Consider the following 25,921-nt stretch of genomic DNA (forward strand, 5'->3'; position numbering starts at 1 on the left):
GTCGCGGGAGGTGCTGGAGCCTATCCCAGCTGTCTTTGGACGAGAGGCGGGGTACACCCTGGACTGGTCGCCAGCCAATCACAGGGCACATATAGACAAACAACCATTCACACTCACATTCATACCTATGGACAATTTGGAGTCGCTAATTAGCCTAGCATGTTTTTGGAATGTGGGAGGAAACCGGCATTGTAGAAATATTTTTTTTTGTTTTGTTTTACAAAAACAAACAAAAAAACTTAAACTATATTAGGAAAGCAGGAAGTGAACAAATGTAACAGTTACTGATTGTAAAAAGTACCAGATGGAGGGGTAGGATTTAATAAGCTTTGCTTCTTCCTACTCCTTTTGGACATGTGGAACTGTGAACTGATTATGTGATGCATTCAATTGTAATCTGATGCATGTTTAAATGGTACGTCACAAAAAATATATATATATATTTTTAACAATATTAGGAAAGCAGGAAGTGAACAAATGTAACAGTTAGTGATTGTAAAAGTACCAAATGGAGGGGTAGGATTTAATAAGCTTTGCTTCTTCCTACTCCTTTTGGACATGTGGAACTGTGAACTGATTATGTGATGCATTCAATTGTAATCTGATCCATGTTCAAATGGTACTTCACAAAAATATAAAAAATATTATTTTTTTTAAACTATATTAGGAAAGCAGGAAGTGAACAAATGTAACAGTTACTGATTGTAAAAGTACCAGATGGAGGGGTAGGATTTAATAAGCTTTGCTTCTTCCTACTCCTTTTGGACATGTGGAACTGTGAACTGATTATGTGATGCATTCAATTGTAATCCGATACATGAAATAAAACCATTACTATTTTCCAAACTTTTTGGTAATGACTGTACAGCAGGATACCTCCCACATCACAACATGTCCTGCATGCAGGGTTTGTGTGGTTGTGTGTGCCGTCTCTCTTTAAAGGGTCCACAATGCCTTGCGGTGCCCCACTTCCAAAGCGACGTGAGAGCCTGCTGGAGGAGGAGAGAGGTTGGAGCGGAGGAGAGAAGGGCTTTTTTTTTTCTCCCCGCAGCTCACTGGCGAGAGAACAAAATAAAAGCACAGCGAGTAGACGGAGACAAACTTTAGGTTAGGGCGCTTAAAGGACGGAAAGAGTAACATCACTTTGTCGCAGTTCGCTGGTTGCAATGGTGAAGAAGAAGGGCATATTTTTGCTCCATTTTTCCTGACGGATGTTTCGTCTCTAAACTTCACTTCGTTCAACTGAACTACGTTCTCTAAGGTAGGAATATTACTAATACTAGCGGAAATTGTGTTTAGTATTGGATTTCTTCCAGTATTTCTCATTTCCACTTCACTTTGAAGGATATATAGTGCGGATACGTCAAGGTAAATAGCGTTACATGTCTTTTTAGTAAAACTGATCAAACAGTAGTGCTTTTATTCTTTAGTCAGTGTCTTGGCTGTACTAACCAACTTTAGTTTATTTGACTCAGGAGCACAGTATGTTCTGTTATGAAGTCCACCTTCATCTGATGGGGGGATGGGGCAGTTGGGGGCAAAAACTTCTGCCAAATCCAGCCTGTTGAATCTTTGTTTTCCCCATTTTTGGTAATGGTAATGGTTTTATTTCATTTGAACATGAATGCATCAGATGACAATTGAATGCATCACATAATCAGTTCACAGTTCCACATGTCCAAAAGGAGTAGGAAGAAGCAAAGCTTATTAAATCCTACCCCTCCATCTGGTACTTTTATAATCAGTAACTGTTACATTTGTTCACTTCCTGCTTTTCGAATACAGTTAAATTTTTAATTTTTATTTTTTTTGTTTGTTTTTTAATTTTTAATTTTATTTTTACCACGTACCGAAGTACGAGGTGATATGACCATACAATGACATAATGGGTAGCATAGTAACTGTCAATAAAGTGATATATATATTATTTGTTCACTTCCTGCTTTCCTAATACAGTTAAATTTTTTTGTTTTTAATTTTTTTGTTTTTTAATTTTTTTTTTTTTTTTATCACGTACCGAAGTACGAGGTGATATGACCATACAGTGACATAATGGGTACCATAGTAACTGTCAATATAGTGATATATATATATTACATTTGTTCACTTCCTGCTTTCCTAATACAGTTAATTTTTTTATTTTATTAAAAAACAAAAAAAAATTGTTTTTTTTCACATACCGAAGTGTTTCATATTTAGTTCTTCCCTGAGATCATATTTCTTCTCTCTTGTAGAGAAATATTGGATGACATTTTTAGGTAATTGGTTATTTTTAGCCTTAGTTGTTAGCTGTAAGGACATATGAAGAGAAATTATGTTAAAGTAAATATGTTATGAATTAAGATGTGACTACTCCCAATGCTAGGAAATGGGTGTTTTAACACCAGATGATGTTTTGACAAAGTGACATGTACGTATAAAGCCCGTCCAGTGTCTCTCCTGTGTCCCTGCAACCCGTTCAAAGCTGGCCAGTGAGCAATGCATATGGCACAGAAACAAAGGCGGCATTATTGCCTGGCCAAATGTGCCATCCAGATGTTCCATCGCCTGCCAGTGCTGACATCTTAAGTAGGGGAGGCTTCAGGGGCCTAATAGTTTATAATTCCGGACAGCAGAGGCACATTTAGGGTCGAACCTCAAACACAGCAATGGGCAGATAAGATAAGATCTGCACCAACAACCAGGTGTAAAACCACAAATAAACAGTTCATACTTAGACACCATACCATGTCTTGGAAACCGTTTAGTTTGTAGTGAAAGTATTTAGTAAGGATCTGCAGTATGAATGGTTTGTTATTCCTTTGTTATTCCATGTAACAAACAAGATCCCAGAAAAGTTTCCCATAGTATCCTTATCTTCTGGTCATGGGCTCACAACCTAGGAATGTGTGCGTGTTATCAGTGTCGGTTGTTAAGGATCAAGGCCCGTTTTTTGGCTACAGTCTAATGCCCGTTGTTTGCGCTTCACAGAGGGCGTTCTTAACAGGCGCTCTTGACATATTTGTTGATGAGACTTAAACCTGGATTTTTTTTTTTTTAGGACCGGGAAAGAAAAAAACTAATTCCTTTGGCCAGTCATCTGGGAAACTGATTGGTTAATTGCTGATTAACCAATTGGTTGTGACTGTGATCATGGAGGAACCTGAATTCCTAAAATGACTGTGTTGTGCTAGTTATTTGCTAGAGGCTAAATTATGGTAATGGTTTTATTTCATTTGAACATGCATCAGATTACAATTGAATGCATCACATAATCAGTTCACAGTTCCACATGTCCAAAAGGAGTAGGAAGAAGCAAAGCTTATTAAATCCTACCCCTCCATCTGGTACTTTTACAATCAGTAACTGTTACATGTGTTCACTTCCTGCTTTCCTAATATAGTTTTTTTTATTTTTTTATTTTTTTACATTTGTTCACTTCCTGCTTTCCTAATATAGTTTAAGTTGTTTTAATTTTTTTATTTTTTATATTTGTTCACTTCCTGCTTTCCTAATGTGGTTTAAGGTTTGGGGGGGGGGTTGTCACAAAAAAATATATATAACACAAATTTTTTATTTTTTTATTTTTGTCACATACCAAAGTAGGAGGTGATATGACCATCCAATGACATAATGGGTACCATAGTAAGTGTCAATATAGTGATATAGCAAACATCAACTGCTTGTATTGTTTCTTGAATTGGCTCATCGTTGTGCATTATTTGAGGGTCTTACTCAATCCATTCCATAGTTTGATTCCATATACTGAAATGCTATGGCTTTTTAACGTAGTCCTAGCATATAAGTGTTTCAAATTTAGTTCTTCTGAGATCATATTTCTCCTCTCTTGTGGAGAAGTATCGGATGACATTTTTAGGTAATTGGTTATTTTTAGCCTTATGCATTATTTTAGCTGAACTACAGTAAACCTCGGATATATCGGATTCAATTGTTCCCACTGGTTTTGTCCGATATAAGCGAAATCCGTTATATGCGTATACCGGATAATGTCCGCCACATTCATTACATGGACGCGCAATGCCATGGGGGAACTTTCTTTGATCCATGTTCACAGCCACAGTTGAAGATTATAACATCTTTCTATGGATTACAGACATGTACATGAGCATGTACAACGAAAAAAAAAAAAATCTCAAATCTGTAGAAATGCCTTCTTGTTGTTATTAGGGAGGTTTAGAAACCAAACGATAAACGGAAACGCAAACGATAATGACGTCACAGGCTATTGACAAGTCACCAAGTTCCTATACATGTCAATAGCATGTGACGTCATTATCGTTTGCACTTACGTTTATCGTTTGGTTTCTAAACCTCGCTAATAGCAACAAGAAGGCATTTCTACAGATTTGAGAATTTTTTTTTTATCTCGTTATACATGCTCATGTACATGTCTGTAATTCATACAAAGATGTTATAATCTTCAGCTTTGGCTGTGAACATGGATCAAAGATGGATCAAAGGCCACGATGCGGCCATCCGATACTATATGCGAGGGAAATTTGTCCGAAATAGGCGAAATCCGTTATAAAAAATCCGATATATGCAATGAATTTTTATTGGAAATGCATTACAGAAAAATTTGTTCTTTTTTACCTGTCCGTTGTGAGCGAATTTCCGATATATCCAAGTCCGATATATACGAGGTTTACTGTATATCAGCAAGTTGAAGTATTTGTGATTTTCAAAATAAGGAGTTAGTATGTTCTCTGTAGGCAGCATTATGAATTATCCTTACTGACCTTTTTTTGCAGTACCTTTAGCGAGTGAAGATTGCTTTTATAGTTATTAGCCCGTATTTCCACACAATAAGTAAGATATGGTAGAACCTGAGAGCAATAAAAAGAGTGTGGAGTGATTTCTGATTGAGAATAAATTTTGCTTTGTTCAATATTGAAATATTTCTGGACATTATTGAATCTTTTAGGAAGGGATGAAAGGACAGCAATTTATGTTGCGAAACCGTTCTCGGTTGGGATCTACTTTAGAGAATAGTCGGGTATTCCCTCAGATAGTGCTGTCAAGTTTAGAGCTCTATCTTCCAGTTCCAATCTATTTAATGAGAAAACAATAACCTGGATTAGTGACAATATTCACAGGCATGTAACAGTAATTTTTACTATTAATGGTTTTTATTATATTTCCCACTGTTTGAAACTGTCAGTGGTGTAACAAAATCTCTGTGCTGAAAATACCTCTCTCAAAACTGGCAGGGAACAAGACTTTTTTTAGCTTTTTTTTAGTTTTTTTCTTTACAGAGCTATGGAGATCTTGGCTGTAAACAAGAATTCTCTCGAGTTACTGTCACTCTTTCCCGTTTTGTTCAGCTCCGATAATACCACCCCCGATAAAGCTCAACTGTATTAAACTGCACTACTTTGTGTAGTTTGATTTGCTGTAAATCCCTAGAAGACGCAGTCCCAGTGTTTTAAGCTCCTACATTAAAAGTATGTTACAGTAGCATGGCAGCCATGATGAACCACCCACATGAGCATATGGTAGCTTGTTTACACCAGTGGCCGGTTGAAGCCTTTTCCTGTCCAACTCAGCTTGGAGGTTAGTCACGACCATCCGGACTGCACACACACCTCACTGATCTGAGAGGAAATTCATCTTGGGTCAACAACAAATTTGCTCCAGACGATGGTGACAAGGGTTTTAACGTTGTTTGCTGCAGCTGATAATATCAGAGGATTTTAAAGCCGTCTTCTATCGCATGAAATGCTTCTCTGGCATAAGATGAGCTCCACAAATCAGGGAGTGGGCATCTCCCCAGACTGTGGCTTTTGACGGGCCAGAGGAATGGAGCGTGCAGAGTTCAAGCTGGCACTCTGCCCCCCCGCAATGCTCTGCCCCCATCCTCGGGATTTGTGGGTGCTTTGCATGAATATGTATGCAACTGGTTCCATTTGTAAATGCATTGTACAGTATCAGATAGTTGTTTTATTTGTCAACGCACTGATATTCGTTTTTTTTTGTCACAGTGCTGAAGTATCAATATCACTTTTTGTTTGTGTTCTTCTCCAGGGTGCTACGCGTCTAATCTTTGATGCCTGCTTCCCAGCAAGACATCGAAAAAAGGGTTTTACAAAGTGGTGGCAGTGTTTTGGGTGCCTGCAGGAAAATCCTGCAATGTGACCTTTTTCCTATTCCCCTCCATCCGTCAGCTAGAACGCCTTTTAAGGGCAGGCTAAAAGAAGCACAAAAGCTCTGAATTTGACAAGTGGAAAGCCATGCCCGTAATGGATAAAACTATTACTCCTAGTACACACACATGTACAAGTTGTTTCCTGCAATAGTGGGTTCAGTTATCGCTCCTTCTCTATATTGTGGTTTTTCATAAATCACTGGCTTCCAAATTGCAAATTGTCCATAGGTATGAATGTGAGTGTGAATGGTTGTTTGTCCATATGTGCCCTGTGATTGGCTGGCGACCAGTCCAGGGTGTACCCCGCCTTTTGGCCGAAGACAGCTGGGATAGGCTCCAACATTAATGCGACCCTCGTGAGGATAAGCAGTAGAAAATATTCTGGGGCTGCACGGTGGTTGAGTGGTTAGCGCGCAGACCTCACAGCAAGGAGACCCGAGTTCAATCCCATCCTCGGCCATCTCTGTGTGGAGTTTGCATGTTCTTCCCCGTGCATGTGTGGGTTTTCTCCGGGTACTCCGGTTTCCTCCCACATTCCAAAAACATGCTAGGTTATTGGCGACTCCAAATCACTTTGTATTATCCCCGCACTGTTTTCTTTTTTATTCTTTTCTATCCCCTCCTGCTCCAATCCATATTTTATGCCGCTGATTACTCCAATTGTGAATGGTTGGTTGTTTGTCTATATGTGCCCTGTGATTGGCTGGCCACCAGTCCAGGGTGTACCCCGCCTCTTGCCCGAAGACAGCTAGGATAGGCTCCAGCACCCCCGCGACCCTCATGAGAATAAGCGGTAGAAAATGACTACTACTACGACTCCGACAACCTTGGTGTTGACCCATCAGAAAAGGATTTTTAATCGTAAATACTGAATAAGATAAAGAAGAAGCAGAAGAAAGCTTTCTAGATCTTCCAGAATCTGCACCTATTCCAGCTGTATTTCCTTAGATTTCCATAATGCTCTGTTTTAATTTATTCCACCCACAGCCCAACTATGGGCCCAATCCCAAGTGCTCCTGAGGACTTCATACAGCTTGTATTCGGGTACGCCCATATAAGGATGGAGCCAGTGATTTCTCACAAGGCAGAGTTGAATGAAAAAACTCTCTGAAACCGAGCGTTCAGAGGCATCCCAAACGTCTTTCAGGGCTCACTTCCGCTGTCGAGGGCACGAAGCAAACAAAAGAAGCTTTTGACTCACTGGTATAGCTTCATGGAAACATGCCTTTTATTGTCTCCTAGTACGACGCCCTTGAAGCAGAATCCCTCTCACGAGATGAGTGTTTTATATACATTATATAAGGAGCTGACCTTCATGTAACAGGAGATGTTCTTTGTAAAACGGAATTGCACAATTGGAAAAAAAATGCATTCTTACTTGCTTGACCCCTAAAGAGAATAAGTACTATAGAAATTCTAACATTAAGTTGGCCTTCTCTGATAGTGTCTAATGATGTTGGTGGTTGTCGTGTTATAAAGTATGTAAGAGGCGACTGACAAGAGGTTGCACTTGACTGACTTTCTGGAGTCGTATTGTGTCACCCGGGGGCGCAGTTTACATGCTCGAGGCAGTAAGAGGACGGGATATGATGCTTACAACACGTTCAAAGTTAGCGCCCTCAAGCAGCCGCCTTTGCAAACACTCAGTTGAAGACGTTTGTGTTGGAAAAATGTCTGCAATTTGGGTCGTGGTCTCAATCAAAATATGTTGAAGGTACGGAATAGAAGAATAAGTTATTATACGACTCAGAATATAGGAGATGATGCTGGACTTAATAACACACCTAAAAAATAGGCCTTTGTCCCAGATTGAGGAGTACAGTACAGTGACTTGAGTGTTCTAGTACTAGTCGGTCTTGAGCCTTGATTGGGGATACTGCATGTTCTATGATACTGTAAACATTCAAATGGTTCTGCGTCACAAGCAAAGACTTTATCTAACCACAGCTCCTCTGCCAAGATATTATACCACATTCCAGTCCCAGTCAAGTTGGGTGCTGGCTGCCGATCAATACAAAAGGAAAAACATTTAGAAAACGTTATTGGCATATCATGCATGAATGCATGAGGGGTTTTTTAATAATCATTTAAAGCAATATATTCTATCCATTCTCCAGTCTTATTAAATCCACCCTATAAAAGCAGTCCTTCACTTTTACAGCTGCTACTTTGTAGTTAAAAGTAGTCCTAAGAGTATTATAGACATTGCTGAATGTGTGTAACCAATATTAGATTGCATGTAGTATTCCTTTTCCTTGTCTGGATACTGCTAAAATAACTAAAATCAGAGGCATGGATCGTTTGGACAGCAATCAAATTGAATCTGGTGCATGTAAACTGGTTCTTTACCGAGAAGTGTGAAAACAGAAAGAACAAACTATAGCAGTAATCAGATGAATGTGTGCGTGTAATTGTACTGAGGAAAATGCTATTTTCACTTCCTTGTATTGTGATCCCCTCTGGGGATACCTTCCTGTTTTGCAACAAAACATTTTCACGCTCCCTGTTATGTCACACTTAATTTTCCCCCTCTGTCTTTTTGCCACTTCCCTGTAGCTCTCTGCACAAAAGCAGGAATTGAGGCTGGGAATAGTCTACTGGCAGTCTATCTTCTCGCTCGCCTGTAGACATCATGTACCTATTCATAGAAAGGCACAAAACATCATTGTTATGGCCAGATGGCCCTGGCATGACTGATAAAGGAGATGACTGGACTAATTATTTTTTTGCTTTGAGCAACTGATAGATAGCGATACCAAATAACGACTGTTTTAAAAGGTAACTCTATCCTGACCATCCGTTTCCTGTTTCTTCTTCTCTTGACTCATCAAAAGGTAGCCGCAGCGACTTCAGCTGTGCTTGCATGTCTGGAGCCACCAGGAATGTTGGGGGCCAACACACCGCAGTAAGCCTGGTCACATTTGACCCAAAATGGAGCTCAAAGTCTGGGTAGATGGAGTCCAGAGGGTCGTGTGTGGGGTCACTGAGGCCACCACCTGCCAGGAAGTGGTGATTGCGCTGGCGCAGGCCATAGGTAAGCTAAGCTCTGCAGGAATTCTACATCTTTAGATAAAGAGCGTGTGTGTGTGTGTGTGTGTGTGTGTGTGGATGTGAGTGGTGTGGATTATAAATACCAGTAGTAGTTAAATCGTGTTTACAATGTGCACGTCTGTAGACGTGCTGTAATTCCAGGTCTGCGCCACTCTGTGTATGCGATGTTGTGCTGATAATGCAACACTTATCAGACCCCACTCACGGTGAACCTTTAATGGAATGCAGCACTATGCATTCCCTAACCAGCTTTCTTTTTATTTTGTATTATTTCGTATTTTGTATTTTGTATTCCCACATTCCAAAATGTGATTGGCTGGCGACCAGTCCAGGGTGTACCCTTTCGCCCGAAAACAGCAGCTGGGATAGGCTCCAGCACCCCCCGCGGCCCTCGTGAGGATAAACGGTAGAAAATGAATGAATGAATGTTGTCATGTTTGAAATGAATTATCACCATGACAACCATAAGGTGAAACACGAAGCTCCTGCTGAGATTCATGCATTTTCCTACAACATATACCCCCCCGACGTCCCACCTCTGTTCCATATGGCTTTGTGAGGAAGCGGAGTGCTTGGGCAGGCTGTTGTGACATCACTTCCCACTAATATAGGGTTGGAGGAGGGAAAGAATGACTCATGCTTCTCTCCTGCCAAGCAAAGCAGAGCCCCCTCCTCTAGTCTTTTCACCCAAATGCCTTATGAAGTGTTGAATAGTTCCAATTTCCAGGCTATATTTTGCCCAAGTGGTAATGGCTAAGAGTTGAGGCTGTCCTTCTCGTGAATATTTTCAAAGAGGCTCTATCGTGTTGTTGACAGGTCGAACTGGAAGATACACTCTGGTAGAAAAATGGCGGGACACCGAGCGCCATCTTGTGCCTCACGAGAGCCCGGTGGCGTCTCTGAATAGCTGGGGTCAATACGCAGGCGACGTCCAGCTGATCTTGCTTCGCACAGGCCCATCCCTGACCGAACGGCCACCCTCAGAAGGGCCGCCTTTCAGGGGGCCTGAACGTGGGTTTCATCGTCAGAGCCTCCCTCCACTTGCAAAGCTTCACCATCCCAATGATCGCTCCCTCCGGCGGCGTGAGCCGCGCCGCAAGTCACTCACCTTTACAGGAGCGCCCAGAGGCCTGAGGGAGATTCTGAGCGGAGGGCGGACAACTGAAGCTGAAACCAAGAGGAGATTTTTTCTGGGAAACAGTGGGACTTACCCCCATGCCGGAGGAGCCACCGGGACTGCACCCCCTACCCTGTGGGCCTGTCGCATGGAGGATCTGGTCCGGGTGGTGGGCCTACAGAGAGAGACACTTGGCGTGTTGGATAAGAAAATGGAGGTTTACGAAGCTGAGCTCAAAGCCTGGGCCAGGGTGCAAGGGGGGCGAGCTCCAAGTTGTAGCGGGGACTTGGGCGGGGGCCTGATGGAGGAGATTCTCAGACTGGAGAAGCATCTGAGGAAGAATGAGATAGAGATGGAGGAAGAGGAGTTTTGGGCCACAGAGCTCCAGATTGAGCTGGAGAGTGAGAGACAGCTGGAGGAGAGGCTGCAGGAACTGCGTGGTCGTTTGCAGGGCTGCGAAAAGGAGATCGAGGACAAGCTGGCGATGGTGCAGGTTTGTTTTTCTGCAGGACGTCTTCATTACATTGTTTCATTTTTACTTTAACTTCCTGTAAGTAATCGCTTTTCCCCATCAGGGAGTAGAAGCTGGTCTGGAGGAGATGCGGCTGCAGAGAGAGCATCAGGAGACTGAGTGGCTCAATGAAGCAGAGGCTCGGGCCCAGGCGCTCCGAGTTAAAGCTGAGCTGAAAGCACAAGAGAGACAAGCTGTCCAATTAGAGAGCAGCTGCAGAGCTGTGGACAGGTCACTTGGACAAAGCAGCAAGAAGGTGCAGGTGAGACCAACACGTTTATATTGTATATTGTTTATATTATATTGTATTGTTTATATTATTCATTCATTCATTTTCTACCACTTATTCTCACGAGGGTCGCGGGGGTGCTGTAGCCTATCCCAGCTGTTTTCTACACCCTGGACTGGTCGCCAGCCAACCACAGGGCACATATAGACAAACAACCATTCACACTCACATTCATACCTATGGACAATTTGGAGTCGCCAATTAACCTAGCATGTTTTTGGAATGTGGGAGGAAACCGGAGTACCCGGAGAACATGCAAACTCCACACAGAAGATGGCTGAGGTGGAATTGAACTCGGGTCTCCTAGCTGTGAGGCCTGCATGCTAACCACCGTGCTAGTATTGATAATAAAGTGCTGGACTATATCGGATATTGATAAAAAGCCAATATCGGTCATCCCTGGCATTGGGCTAATTCCGAAAACAATTCTTCATAATATGTTGTCATGTACTCCGGTTTCCTCCCACATTCCAAAAACATGCTAGGTTAATTGGCGACTCCAAATGGTTGTTTGTCTATATGTGCCCTGTGATTGGCTGACGACCAGTCCAGGGTGTACCCCGCCTCTCGCCCGAAGAGGATGCGGACAGTAATGAATTTTTACAGTACTTCGACATTGTTAGGAAATAAAAATTCATTCATTTTACACCCTGGACTGGTCGCCAGCCAATCACAGGGCACATATAGACAAACAACCATTCACACTCACATTCATACCTATGGACAATTTGGAGTAATAAGCAGCATAGAAGATGAATCTGAGCAGGAGGGGATAGAAAAGAACAAAAAAGAAAACATTCATTCATTCATTCATTGATGGACAATTTGGAGTCGCCAAGTAACCTAGCATGTTTTTGGAATGTGGGAGAAACCGAAGAGAACATGCAAACATGCAACACAGAGTTGGCCGAGGGTGGAATCGAACTCGGGTCTCCTATCTGTGAGGCCTGCACGCTAACCAATTATCCACTGTGCAGCCTGTACCATTGGGATGTGCTATACAAATAAACTCATTTCATCTACTTTGTATGCAGAAGTTATTTCTTTCATGGCAGATTGACCGGAATGTCATGGGTCATTGATCCACGTCCAGTTCAGCTTCAATTTGGACAGATGGTCTACGGTTTTCGACAGGCATCCTTATCAAATACAATGAAGAATTCGTAGTGGGTTTTTTTAGGTTAGTGAGCTGTTAAAGCAGCCCTAAACCAGGACACGTCCACCCCCGTGCTTCACAGTTGCTATGTTTCTCTGTCCAAATCATTTCATTAGATGTTCTGTACACATACTTGTGTAGTCTCTTTATGACGGTGCGTTCATGTGCTTTGGACATTCTGCTCTTACACTGAACTTCACAGGCCGGCCCGACCTGAGCATGTTTAATTTACTCACTCTAGATCTTTGGTGATGTTTTTAATGTCACATATGTATTAAAAACTATTTTCTGGAGGCCTCAGAGCTCTTTGATTTGCTTAGGAGAAATGTTCTAATCCCTTTTCCCTTGATATGATGAACCAGAATCTAATTGTAGACATTTCAAATTTTGACCATATATGTATGTATAAAGTGGGGCTGCATGGAGGATGAGTGGTTAGCGCACAGACCTCACAGCTCGGAGATCCGGGTTCAATTCCACCCTCGGCCATCTCTGTGTGGAGTTTGCATGTTCTCCCCATGGGTTTTCTCCGGGTACTCCGGTTTCCTCCCACATTCCAAAAACATGCTAGGTTGACTCCAAATTGTCCATAGGTATGAATGTGAGTGTGAATGGTTGTTTGTCTATATGTGCCCTGTGATTGGCTGGCGACCAGTCCGGGGTGTGCTCCGCCTCTCGCCCAAAGACAGCTGGGATAGGCTCCAGTATCCCTGCGACCCTTGTGAGGATAAGCGGTAGAAAATGAATGAATGAATGTATAAAATAAATGATATTTCTAACCATGCTGTTTCATTACAGGACATGCAGCATGAGCTGGAACAGCTAACCAAGGAGCTCAGGCAGGTAAACCTGCAGCAGTTCATCAAGCAAACTGGCACCAAGGTCACAGTGCTGCCGGCGGAGCCTGCCGAGGATGAATGTACAAGCAGCACTCGTGTTATAGGTAATGTCCTTCTCTTATACACATTTAATTGGTAGACATACGTTTATAAAGGAAAACGATATCGGCCATGTACTTCCCACTGTTACCTTAAATGTCAAAGAGAGAGCAGGCCTTGTGGAAATGGCATGTAGGCGGTGATTTAAGGGTCGTTTAAGTCTGACCCGTGTGAATGACTGTGACCTAAGAGATGCATTATAGTGTAATCATATGTCAAGAGTGTACGCAAAGTGCTATTCACACTACGCAAGGCACATATGGTCTCCATGCCAACAGCAGCAAAAGGAGGAGCTAGTTTCAAGTCCTTCATTCACCCTCTGTTCTTGTTGTGAGCCCCCCTCCCGTCCCTCCGCCGCCCCCGTAACACACGTCCTCTATCACACACTCAGCACTTTCTGGGGAGGGCTCGTCTGACCAAAGACCTGTCATTCTGCAGAACAGCTGACAAGCAGACAAAAAAAGCACTGAATAGCATGAATGCAGTCAGAATCCAATAAAAGGCTGTTCCATCAACTGACATCAGCTTAAGAAAAGACGATGACTCTCTGCAAGAAAACAGCTTAATGATAGTTGTTTACCAAGATAACCTCTGTCTTTCTTCCATAGGAATGAGTTGGGCATCAAGTCTCGAGTATAACATTAGCCACGTTTACATGTGGAGTTTTTAAATGGAATTTTCCGAATGATTTTCCAAAAACATGGTACACATGGAAAGGAATATTCCAATCTCTTGTTTACATGCGCCGCTATAATCAAACAGAATAATCAATGGGGCATGCGCAGTAAAGCGTAAACATCAACAACATGTGATACCGACTTCCTCGAGTTTTTCTTTCACTTGTTGTCCGTATTGCCAGTTTTTTGTTAGTACAGTCTTGAAATTTAGTTGGATCAAAAACAAACTTTCCGCAGCAGTCCAGTGCCGATTGCTCGCCTCCATTTTTAAAATTGAAAAACATCTCGAGCTGCGTGTTACGTCATATATGAGCATGCGCTGAAAGAACGCACCCGCGATAAATGTAAACAAGAAAAGATACGATTAAATCTTGCTAATATTTTATAATTAAACTCTGGTTTATATAGATATAGGTGTTATATAGATATATATTTTCTTTTTAAATAAAAACTGGACTTGTGAATGGCGGTAATGCACACCGAAAGCTGCTTGCCAACCGCCAATAAACAACAGAAGAAGAAGAACACAGCCTGACAACTTTCCGATTGAGCGGGTACAAGATACCTCAATCGAATTGGGGAAAAGAATATTCCACCCCTGTGAATCCGATTATATATTCATTCGGATTGGCGCTTTCGGAATGAGGTGTATACAAAGTTTAAATTATTTCCATTTGAACAAATAAACCGAATACAATTGGAATATTTGGGTCCATGTATACGTGGCGAGTGTGATTATCCCGGGATTGTCACATTATTTATTTTGATGAACCAAATAGTTCCGAATTGCAACAGATAAGAAGCCAGCGAATACCAACGGAGAATAACCGGTTGAAAACTTTGGCAAGGGAAGATACATGACGAACATGATTAAACGCCTACCGATTCATGTCTTTAATGTCTGAATCTGGGACGTGTACAAAACGTCGGAATGGAATATCATTAGGAACCAGATTCAAATAGAAAAATCGGAACCAGGATGGTTGTCCAAAAGACATGTCTTCACTGGATGATTGATTCAGTAAATGATAATAGGACCGGGATATAATGAAACCGATTCCGGAAAACTGAACATTTTTTCCATTAATCTGTTCAAAAAGGTTTGACGAAAACTGGAAACTAGGAAAACCCAATGAGAAATAATTATTAGTATGCTAGTTCAGGCTTGTGAAACATGAAGAGGCTTTGGGAAAAGGAATGTACAAAAGGGCTTTGGGACAATGACAGTAAAATGTCTTGTTGTTGTTGTTAAAGTGGATCACGATGATCAAGTTCCTGTCTCTACAGTTGACAATTTGTCTCATTACTGTCCCTCTGTGGCACAATGGTGGAAATTACAATTGTCATATTAATTTAAAAGTCATGGTAATGGTTTTATTTCATTTGAACATGCATCAGATTACAATTGAGTGCATCACATAATAAAAAGGAGTAGGAAGAAGCAAAGCTTATTAAATCCTACCCCTCCATCTGGTACTTTTACAGTCAGTAACTGTTACATTTGTTCACTTCCTGCTTTCCTAATATAATTTACGTATTTTTTTGTTATTTTTATTTTTGTCATGTACCGAAGTAGTAGTACTGTAGTCCTAGCATATAAGTGTTTCAAATGTAGTTCTTCCCTGAGATCATATTTCTCCTCTCTTGTAGAGAAGTATTGGATGACATTTTTAGCTAATTGCTTATTTTTAGGCTTATGTATTATTTTAGCTGTTTGAAGATTAACTATTAGATTAGATTATTATTAGATTAGATTAACTAAATCAGGTTTAATGGTGTGTTGATGAGTGTTTTTGGGGAGGTTATTAATTTCATATTTTCCATTTTCAGATTTAGTTCCACTGACTGGCTCCCTTAAGCGTCACGTGACCATGCACCAGGTTTCCAGTCATCTCCGGGTCTTAAATAGTCCCCTCAGCTCTGGTCTGAACCCAGAAGGCATCTATGTGTAACACTTGGACGATAAGCACAATGGCTTCTTCCTCTTCAGAACCTTTTTTATTTGGTTATCTTTGTACCGATACCTCAAATATGCACTGTTGTCACATAAGACAACCTTATGTAAGAAGACCCAGTGAAGGAACAAGAGTGGACTTGTCCACCCAGGCGTGGAGCACTTGCTACAAACACAAAGAAGTTGGGTGTTTGGCCATGAATATGGATCTTTCATAGTGTGTCATTTAGTCACTCTAGCAGCCGCTCAGCGATTTACACCAGTTTCTATGATTCCAAACAATGGCCTTTTTTTTGTAGTCAACCAATTATATCCATTTTCTAGTTGTTGACATTGACTCCGCCTGATGCCTGGCTCTTACTTGTCGATTAATCATGTTGTTTATCACAATCTGGCACTCTGACTGACTCTTGATAAAACTATGCATAAACAGATATTGCTCTCATTTGACTTATTGTTGGTCAAAATGGTGCATTCCACTGCCCCTTATTCCTGCAGTATATAATATTTGCTTTGTGAAGTCCTGTTTGGTTGTATTGTAAAGTTCATCTTTTTATTCTTTTTACGGTTGATTTTTATTCTGTGTTTTCCCAATTTGTAACCAAAGATAAACGGGACCGGGGCACATTATTTCAGTGTTATTAGAGCCATATATGTGCAAAGCGGTAAATGAGTTATTAGTGGAAACCAGGAATGTGCAAATGTTAGATTCCATAAAGTGCCTTAATGTTTTCAGTGATGAGTGGATGTAGTTTAGGGGTGTCCATAGTGTGAATGGTTGTTTGTCTATATGTGCCCTGTGATTGGCTGGCGACCAGTATGGGGTGTAACCCGCCTCTTGCCTGAAATCATCTGGGATAAGCTCCAGCATTCCTGTCCGCGACTCTAATTAGGATGAGCTTCATAGATAGTTTTGTTTTTAGTACTCATTAAATTTTGCTGTATTTTTCCCATTTTTGGTTACATTTTATTTCTAAAATATGTCACTGGTCAATAAAAAAAACAGGCTGCGGGCCACAAATGTCCCCCCGTGCCGCACTCTGGACACCCCTGATTAGTGGAGATAGTGAAGAATTAAGTCTGCCCTGAAGGCAGTTGTAGTAGTGCCACATTAAATGTACAATTATTTTGCATCTGTGGATATTTACTTAATGGTTGAATGTCGCTGTAAGTGCTCTCCACCTTGTGACCATATTTTTGTCAATAATTATTGCTGTAAAATGTCTTCACATGTAATCCAATCAAGCAGGGTCGGTTGTTGGTGTAATGGGAGCCACACCGTGCATCATCATAGCCGATTTATGTTTCACCATTTTTTTTTTAGTAAAACTCCACTTTTATCAATTTTAAATATCACCTGTAAAAGGGAGGGAATCTGTGTGATGGACTGTTTACTCATGTTCTGGAGATGCAATATGTCAATTGTAGTTTAAAAGTACTTTTAAACCAACTTTGTATGGCTGTAATCAATATGAATCAATCAAATAGGAATTGCATGATTCAATAAAACTACATGAAATGCTTTGTGTGGCTCCTTTTGAGGAGACTGTCTGCAGAGACTTCAAGCATTATATCATGCCGCTTCATGCTTTGAGTATGTTTGTTGTCGAGTCGACTAATGATAGCAATTTGGCTAAGTTTAGCTCCTACAATGAGCTGTCATTGTACTATAGCCCAGGGGTCAGCAACCCAAAATGTTGAAAGAGCTATATTGGACCAAAAAAAATAACAAACAAATGTATCTGGAGCCACAAAAAATTAAAAGCCTTATAATGAAGACGACACATGCTGTATGTATCTATATTAGCCTACTATCAAAATGGCTAAGTTGGCTAAAAATACATAATGAGCTTTCATGATTAAATGTTTATTTTGCCCGCAGGACTGCATGACATTCATTGCTTTGATGAAATAAAAGAAATGTAATAAAGGAATCAGATTTTTAACGTAAAATTTTATTTTGAGGATTCGAAAAAAACAACAAAATGGAAAGTGCATAACCCCTGCCCCTTATTTGGTGCAACAAAACGCAGCCTGCATTTATAAAAAATAAAACAGCAGCCTTTTGAAAGGGTAAAGTATTTAAAATCAAATGAATACGGTTTAAGTTTGATTTCTGTGCAAATGCCAAGCAAGTCGGTGCAAGCAAGCAACCAACATAGCTATCCTCGTGTTAGCTTGTCAGGTAGGTAGGTAGCTAGCTAAATGAATAAAGTATCTACCTAACCAACGTAGCTATCGTGTTAACTTGTCAGTGTTATTCAGATCCGAACCGTAGTAAAAGTGACTTAAGCAGAGAAGGAAAATGTTACTTGTTGCTTTCAACCAACTTTATTTTAACATACCAGACCAACAGGCCGGACCAACTTCCTGGTTCAAAGTTCATGCAAGTTCACCCTACATAGCTGTCCAAGGCAAATGCCTGTAAAACTCGGACCCAATACAATAATAATAATATACAATAATGTAAGCGTCATTCAAACTATATACTGCCGAAAATCAGAAATGACTTTATAAAAACAGCCACTTTGTTACTAAATATGGGCCTATGACAGAAATGTGTTCTTACCCGTTTAATGTGACTTCTGTTTTCGGACAGCTGGTCAGCTTCTCAACATCGGACATGAAAGATGAATGTAATAAATGCAAATGATTCGGTCCAAGAAACGTTTAATCCTCTGTTCTCCTCAGTTATTTTTCTCCTTTTTCCCTTTGGGATCCATGGCTCATCACACAGCCGCCGGTTTGTTTACAACAGCCACCTGCCTGGCTTCCCGCCCTGCTGATAGAAACGTGTGTCGCAGGCTGTGACGTAAATCTTCGTTGACAGAAATGTTGAAATTTAATATTTACACATTTTGGGATATTCTGGGAGTGAAGGTGAATATGTGCAAAGTATGTCAATTTTTCTGAAGTATAATTCATAACTGTTACAAATATATACTTTTTTCTCAATCTGTTCTTTCAAACCGCTATTAGTAACCTTACGCTAGCCGATGGTGGTGGTGGTGGTAGATTTTTCAGGTTTAAAAAAATGCCAGTTTCAATCAGTCCCTTTGGTATTTGAAACCGCGTTTCCTGCTTTGACCGACAGATGGAGACATTTACTGAATAAAGTTGCCGGACTAGCGGATGCTTAAGCGATCTTAGATGCATTCCTTGATCGTTGTGATGATTATAGCTTACAGATGATAGATACCCAAATACACTACCTCATTAAACTGGACAACGTCAAAAAGTTTAATATTATAAACTACTCTATTCAGAAAATGTACTGCAAAACCTTCCTGAGCCTTTAGTTGGCTTCATAACTCAAACCTGTGCAGTATATTAGGTCTTACTTTACAATGCACAAAATACAGTAATTACAGAAGAACTAATGATGAACTAATAGCACATTTAAAGTAGTTACTGAGGAACTAATGAGTAGAGTCGTTACTGAGGAGCTACGGCACATACATTTAGAGTAGTTATTGAGAAACTAATAAAGAACCAATGAGGAACTAATGAGTAGTTAATGAGGAACGAAGGCACATACATTTAGGGTAGTTATTGAGAAACCAATAAAGAACTAATGAGTAGTTACTGATGAACTAAAACACATACATTTAGAGTCGTTATTGACAAACCAATAAAGAACTAATGAGTAGTTACTGAGGAACTAAGGCACATACATTTAAAGTAGTTATTGAGAAACTAATAAATAACTAATGAGTAGTTACTGAGGAACTAATGCATACATTTAGAGTACTTATCGAGGAACTAATAATGAACTAATGAGTAGTTATTAAGGAACTGAGGCACATACATTTAGAGTAGTTATCGAGGAACTTATTAGGAACTAATGAGTAGTTACTGAGGAACGAAGGTACATACATTTAGAGTAGTTATTGAGAAACTAATAAAGAACTAATGAGTAGTTACTGAGGAACTAAGGCACATACATTTAGAGTAGTTATTGTGGAACTAATAATGAACTTATGAGTAGTTACTAAGGAACTAAGTCGCACGTATTTGGAGTAGTTATTGGGTAAGTAATTGGGAACTAGTAAGTAGTTACTAAGGAACTAATGCATACATTTGAAGTAGTCATTGAGAAACTGATTAGGAACTAATGAGTAGTTACTGAGGAACTAATGCATATATTTAGAGTAGTTATTGTGGAACTAATAATGAACTTATGAGTAGTTACTAAGGAACTAAGTCGCACGTATTTGGAGTAGTTATTGGGTAAGTAATTGGGAACTAGTAAGTAGTTACTAAGGAACTAATGCATACATTTGAAGTAGTCTTTGAGGAACTGATTAGGAACTAATGAGTAGTTACTGAGGAACTAATGCATATATTTAGAGTAGTTATTGTGGAACTAATAATGAACTTATGAGTAGTTACTAAGGAACTTAGGCACACACATTTAGAGTAGTTATTGGGAACTAATGAGTAGTTACTAAAGAACTAATGCATACATTTAGAGTAGTTATTGAGGAACTAATAATTAACTAATGAGTAGTTTCTGACGAACTAAGGTACATGCATTTAGAGTGTTTTTGATGAACTAATAAAGAACTAATGAACTTACTAAGGAACTAAGGCACACATATTTAGAGTAGTTATTGAGGAACTAATAATTAGCTAATAAGTAGTTGCAGACAAACTAAGGTACGTGTATTTAGAGTGGTTACTGGTGAACTAATAAAGAGCTAATGAACTACTGAGTAGTTAGTGTGGAACTAACTCTATTTAGAGTAGTTATTGAGGAATTGAGTAGTGGTTAGGGTCGGGTAGGTTTGTTCCTAATTAACTACTGTAATTCTGTGTACTTTATTGTACTTTATAATGTTAGCATATGCTGTAATTGAGTAAGATAGGATGATTGTTGGCATATCTGAACTAGCCAAACCCGCTTGCCCTCCAATTGTTATCCCACAAATCTTCCCAACTGGTCTGCTCGGCCACATCAAAGTGGCCACTGTGATCCACTATAATGAAGTTATTCATCAAGTTTTAAATGATGTTAGAGTAAGCCTATAAATGACTACGCGGTACCCTGGAGGCCACACTTGTTTTTTTCATCCGATTGTAATCTCTCTCCATCATCCTTCTGTCACATGACTTTAGTTCAAAGCCTGGGCTCACTGTACATTCCTCAGTCATGACCTGTCAGCTGATTAGAGCTCCAGTACAGTACATTTCACCTGTCGGGGTTGGACGAGTTCAAACCTTCAAATTCCTCCACAGGAGTCCCTTTGATGCATCTATTTGTATTAGCAGGTGATTGAATGCAGAATCATACAATGGTTTTTGCAGATGAATAAGTATATATGATCAGACTCAATCATATTTCCACAGAAAATAATGGAAGAACTGGCCTACAGGATTTGTGGCTGTTGAAGTATAAGGTATGCACATTCATAACGGTGGACATATATTTATTTTTCAACTCATCAGCAATAATTTATATCAGCATAATGTGTGTAAAGCAACAATATGTGCAACAACTGCTCAGAGAAATCTTTAAAAAAAAAAATAAATCCAAAGACGTCCACAACATTGACATAGACATATATGTTTATAGTACATTCACAAAAGATTATTTACACACATACATGCCACTTTCTAGAACAGGTTGGTTTGAGGCCAGACAGCTGAAGAAGAAACCTACAAAAGCAATGTTTTTCAAAATACAAAGCCAAAATCATCTGCACTCCATTACGTGTGAAACGTATTTAAAAAGCTAAACATCACTGAACTTGAACTGAATGTTTGTTTTTTTTTTTTATTCTCCAATGATGGTCACATGACCGCAATTTTACATCAGGGTATAACACTTAATTGTGAAAATGATGGGAATGGATAGTTAACATGAAGTCACGATAAATCAGCTTAAATAAAAATAGTTTCAAGGCAGAAAAACATAAAAAAAAGATAACAAGGATGGTCGGTTTTTAAATGGATCATGTGACTTATGGTTGGTGGAGTGGGGCGTGGGGCGTGGGGGGACCGGGTGGGGGTGTATAAGCAGAAAAAAGTGCACTTTACATCATTCGAGAGGAAAGCTCATCCTACTTACAAACTTGTACAGCTTGGAAAATACAAGTACATTCAATATCAAAGATCTATAAGGTGCTATCCTACATTATTTCCTGCAGGTAAAGGGGTCATATCAACGTGGAAATGCTTTTTTTTTTTTTTTTTTTTTTAATATTCAGGTTATCTCGAGAATCTCTGTTCCCTTTTCCTTCTAAGGAATCAGAGAATTCGGGAATTTAGACCGATTTGTATACATTTCAAATACTTCCGCAATGGAGAAGTACCTCCAAATAAGAGTATCCCACTCTTATTGGGGGTGAGGTATCAAGGCCGTATGTACCGACGTAGTGCACAATTTACATCTCGATTAACTCCACTTAATCCGGATTAGAATATTTACAGTCGGGAGTTTACATCCAAAAGAGACTGGCTGATTGGGGATATTGCGCACTTGTAAGTACTCAAAAGTTTGTAGTACTCAAAAGTTTGGCACCAATGCTGCCATATTTTTTTTTTTTATCAAAGAGTATACAAAAAAGTAACTGCAGCATAACACGACCGTGGTGTCGCGTTGACGCCAATCATTGTCGATAAGCATTCAGATGAATGAAACTAGCATAAGTGCAAAAGGCACTGATCCGTCAAGATAGCTAGAATACACCAAAAAAAAAACAAAAATACTTCGAATTTGTTTCACCAATTGTGTGTGAATACTGAGAGATGCTGCTTCATCCATCATGACATATCATATCAACGCAAGTATGGCCTCAATATGTTTAGTGCTATGATACTCCAGTTTTACATTTTACCCCTCAATTTTGGATAACTAATAGTAATATTTAATATAAATTCTATTATTATGAAGTTTGGTGTGCTTGGCTCTCAGTATTCACACAACAAATGCGTCCAAAAAAAAACTGAGTGCATCATCTCTCCCGGGAAAGTTAGCTGCTTTGACAGGCAGGAAACGGGTCACCCTGGTTTTCCTGTGACGCGCCGATGATGTCATCGTCAGCTTCGTCACAGGCGGGACTTTCCTCCCGCTCCTCAGGTGAACTCGCCTCGCCCTCGTCTCCACATTGCATCGTGTCCTTGCATGGAGCAGATGCTCCAAAGTGCACCGATAGGCCGGGAAACGCCGCAGTAGCAGCGGCGGCTGATGCTGATGCTTGTGCGGGGTAGAGCCACGGAAAGGGGGAAGCAAGGGCGGCGGCGGCGGCTGCGGCGGCGGCTGCCGGGTACACGCATTTCTCCATGTTGTTTTTGTCAAAAAAAGGCATGTAAGACGCAGCGGCAGACGGGTTGATGAAGTAGAAAGGCATGCAAATCGGCGTCTGCTGTCCAACACCGGTTAATCCCATCAGAGAGTTCATGAACGCCACATCCGAGCCGCCGGAACCATTCCCGCCGGGCCAGTTCATCTTTGGTTTCTTAGCAGGACGATTGTCTCCAAACTCCTGCTTGATCTTCGTAGCTTTACCTCCTCCCTCGCATTCTTTGTCCTTGCCGTCACCCTTTTCTGCCTCGCCACCGTATCCACTGTCCGTGTCCGTGTCGTTCTCAGTAGCATCCCCGCCTTGGGTTCTCTGGATGACCGGGACTTGGTTGTCGGCTTTCTGGCCATCTGGTGGCGTTTCTCTACTGGGGAGCTCGTGATGTTGCTGCAGAAGAGGTAGCGTACCGGATTGGACCTGAGACAGGACTTTGTGGAGGTGCTTGACCAGTTGAGCGCAACTCTGTTCACGTGTGGTCCAGTTCTCAAACTGACTCAGGTACTGCAGGACCTCTTTGGCACACGTTTGGAACCCGGAGTGGAAGGCGTCCAGATCGGCGTGAATGGACGTCTTCATCGGGGCGTCTCCTGTGAAAATATATGACATTGTTAGCATGAATCAATATGTGTTGACTTGGGTGGTGCACCTTTAAGATGATTGAGTCACTGCACTAAGGACAACAACACGTGACAGTGCACGTGCTTGTCTGCTGCGTGGTGTGTGTGTGTGTGGCGAAAGTGCGCACACACACACACACACGTATTTACATGTTCTGCTTACCGTTCTGCAAAGCAATGATCTTCTGGTGCTGCTGCTCCGTGACTGCGGTCAGTGCGTTTAAATGTTTTAGAGTTAATTCCAAAACAACCGCTTTCTCTAGATGGCCGAGAGTCTGCGTGGAAATTAGCACATTTATTTAATGTATTCTTGATTTTTTTAAATTAAAAAAAAAAAAAAAGTATCGATCTTACCGATAGCTTTAAATGTTCCGGCAACAGATCCTTCAGCTGACCGATACATTCATTGATTCGGTCTCTTCTCTTTTTCTCTATCAAACGGTGTGGTAACTTATAAGCGTCCTGTGGATAAAAAAAAGTTACGTGTGAACAAAGAAGTTTTTTTAATATTTAAAAATCCCCCTAAAAAATGACAAAACACTTCCTACCTTTCCGCCATCTTCCCGCTTTATGCCGCGTTTGGGTTTGCACATATAAAGAGAGGGGTAGTCTACCCTAAAGTGAAAAGAAAACAAACAAAAAAAAAACATCCGGTTATAAATGAGTTTGTCGTAAAAAGTTTGTAAAAGAGTTGAAAACATTCTCACCCTAAAAATTCCGGACGGTCCATGAAGTGTCTGTCGTGTAAATGTGTTACTCTTTCATCCATGAGATGTCTCCGACTGCTGCTTTATCGCTCTTCACCTTCCTGGGAGAATGTTAGTTATTTCCACGGCGCGCTCGTCCTCCTCACACTTGATGTCTCCACGTTCAACTCCACGACTGATGTGTCTCCACTTCCCCTTACGCCGCGGACACTTCGCGAAGCCGCCACAGAGCGCAGGCGCGCCTCCGCTTCCCTCTCACGTGTCCCCTCACGACACAAAGTCCGCTAAGACCTGCTGCTCCGCGTGCGCGCGCGCGCGCGCGTGCGTCACTGCAGCCAACAGCTGGAGGCTGAAATCACTCTATGAGATGTGATTCGTGCCACAAACAAATGAACGCATGTTTGATGACGTCACGTCAACCGGACAGTGTAAGCTGTGTTTAAAGGGTCACGTGACTTCACCTAAACTTTATATTTCTGTTCGACATTTGCTATTGGTTACTACTTGCTCAATAGTAGTGGTGGGAGATAATGGAGATGTAAGGATAGACAGTGGCCTGCACGGTGGGGGAGTGGTTAGCACATAGGCCTCACAGCTAGGAGACCCGCGTTCAATTCCATCTCAGTGTAGTTTTACCATGTCCCCATGTATGGGTTTTTTTCCGGGTACTCCAGTTTCCTCCCACATTCGCGGGTATGCTGGAGCCTATCCCAGTACACCCTGGACTGGTCGCCAGCCAATCACAGAGCACTTAAAGACAAACAACCATTCACACTCACATTCATACCTATGGACAATTTGGAGTCGGTAATTAACCTAGCATGTTTTTGGAACGGGCTGCACGGCGGTCGTGTGGTTAGCGCGCAGACCTCACAGCTAGGACACCAGGGTTCAATTCCGCCCTCGGCTATTTCTGTGTGGAGTTTGCATGTTCTCCCCTGTGCATGCGTTGGGTTTTCTCCGGGTACTCCGGTTTCCTCCCACATTCCAAAAACATGCTAGGTTAATTAGCGACTCCAAATTGTCCATAGATATGAATGTGAGTGTGAATGGTTGTTTGTCTATATGTGCCCTGTGATTGGCTGGCAACCAGTCGAGGGTGTAGAAGACAGCTGGGATAGGCTCCAGCACCCCCTGCGACTCTCGTGAGGATAAGCGGTAGAAAATGAATGAATGAATGAACATTATAAAGATTATGAGACCAATTTATTCATGTGGTACAGTCCAATTGGAAGCCACCATTAATTCACGCCTGCTCTGTATCAAATATAACATGCATTATAGCTTTATATCAGTTTATGGAGCCTAAGTCAACTTACTTGCTATATTGATTGATTATTGAAGAGTACACTGCAGGCGCACAGGAATCAAATGGGAAGGTTTTCACACATTTAAAACAGTTTGAAATGCATAAATATGAATGTATACATTTCCTAATATTGTAATAACCAAACG

The 25,921-nt window shown here is 41.0% G+C and overlaps 2 protein-coding genes across 2 annotated transcripts; one reads left to right on the forward strand and one right to left on the reverse strand.

The window, feature by feature from the left end:
- Positions 1-954: 954 nt before the first annotated feature.
- Positions 955-17,360, forward strand: rassf8a (Ras association domain family member 8a). Its single transcript, XM_058074909.2, has 6 exons — positions 955-1,261; positions 8,980-9,179; positions 10,013-10,806; positions 10,889-11,086; positions 13,068-13,212; positions 15,715-17,360. The coding sequence occupies exons 2-6, from the start codon at positions 9,077-9,079 to the stop codon at positions 15,834-15,836; spliced, it is 1,362 nt and encodes a 453-aa protein (XP_057930892.2). The 5' UTR covers positions 955-1,261; positions 8,980-9,076; the 3' UTR covers positions 15,837-17,360.
- A 3,890-nt stretch (positions 17,361-21,250) lies between these two features.
- bhlhe41 (basic helix-loop-helix family, member e41) lies at positions 21,251-24,736 on the reverse strand. Its single transcript, XM_058075316.2, has 5 exons — positions 24,467-24,736; positions 24,308-24,374; positions 24,114-24,221; positions 23,923-24,034; positions 21,251-23,729 (listed from the first exon to the last, which is right to left on the reverse strand). The coding sequence occupies exons 1-5, from the start codon at positions 24,526-24,528 to the stop codon at positions 22,813-22,815; spliced, it is 1,266 nt and encodes a 421-aa protein (XP_057931299.2). The 5' UTR covers positions 24,529-24,736; the 3' UTR covers positions 21,251-22,812.
- Between the last annotated feature and the right edge of the window lie 1,185 nt (positions 24,737-25,921).

This window comes from Doryrhamphus excisus, linkage group LG1 (genome assembly GCF_037039965.1).
Source record: "Doryrhamphus excisus strain RoL-2023G ecotype Guam linkage group LG1, RoL_Dexc_Guam_v1.1, whole genome shotgun sequence".
NCBI classification, from domain to species: domain Eukaryota; kingdom Metazoa; phylum Chordata; class Actinopteri; order Syngnathiformes; family Syngnathidae; genus Doryrhamphus; species Doryrhamphus excisus.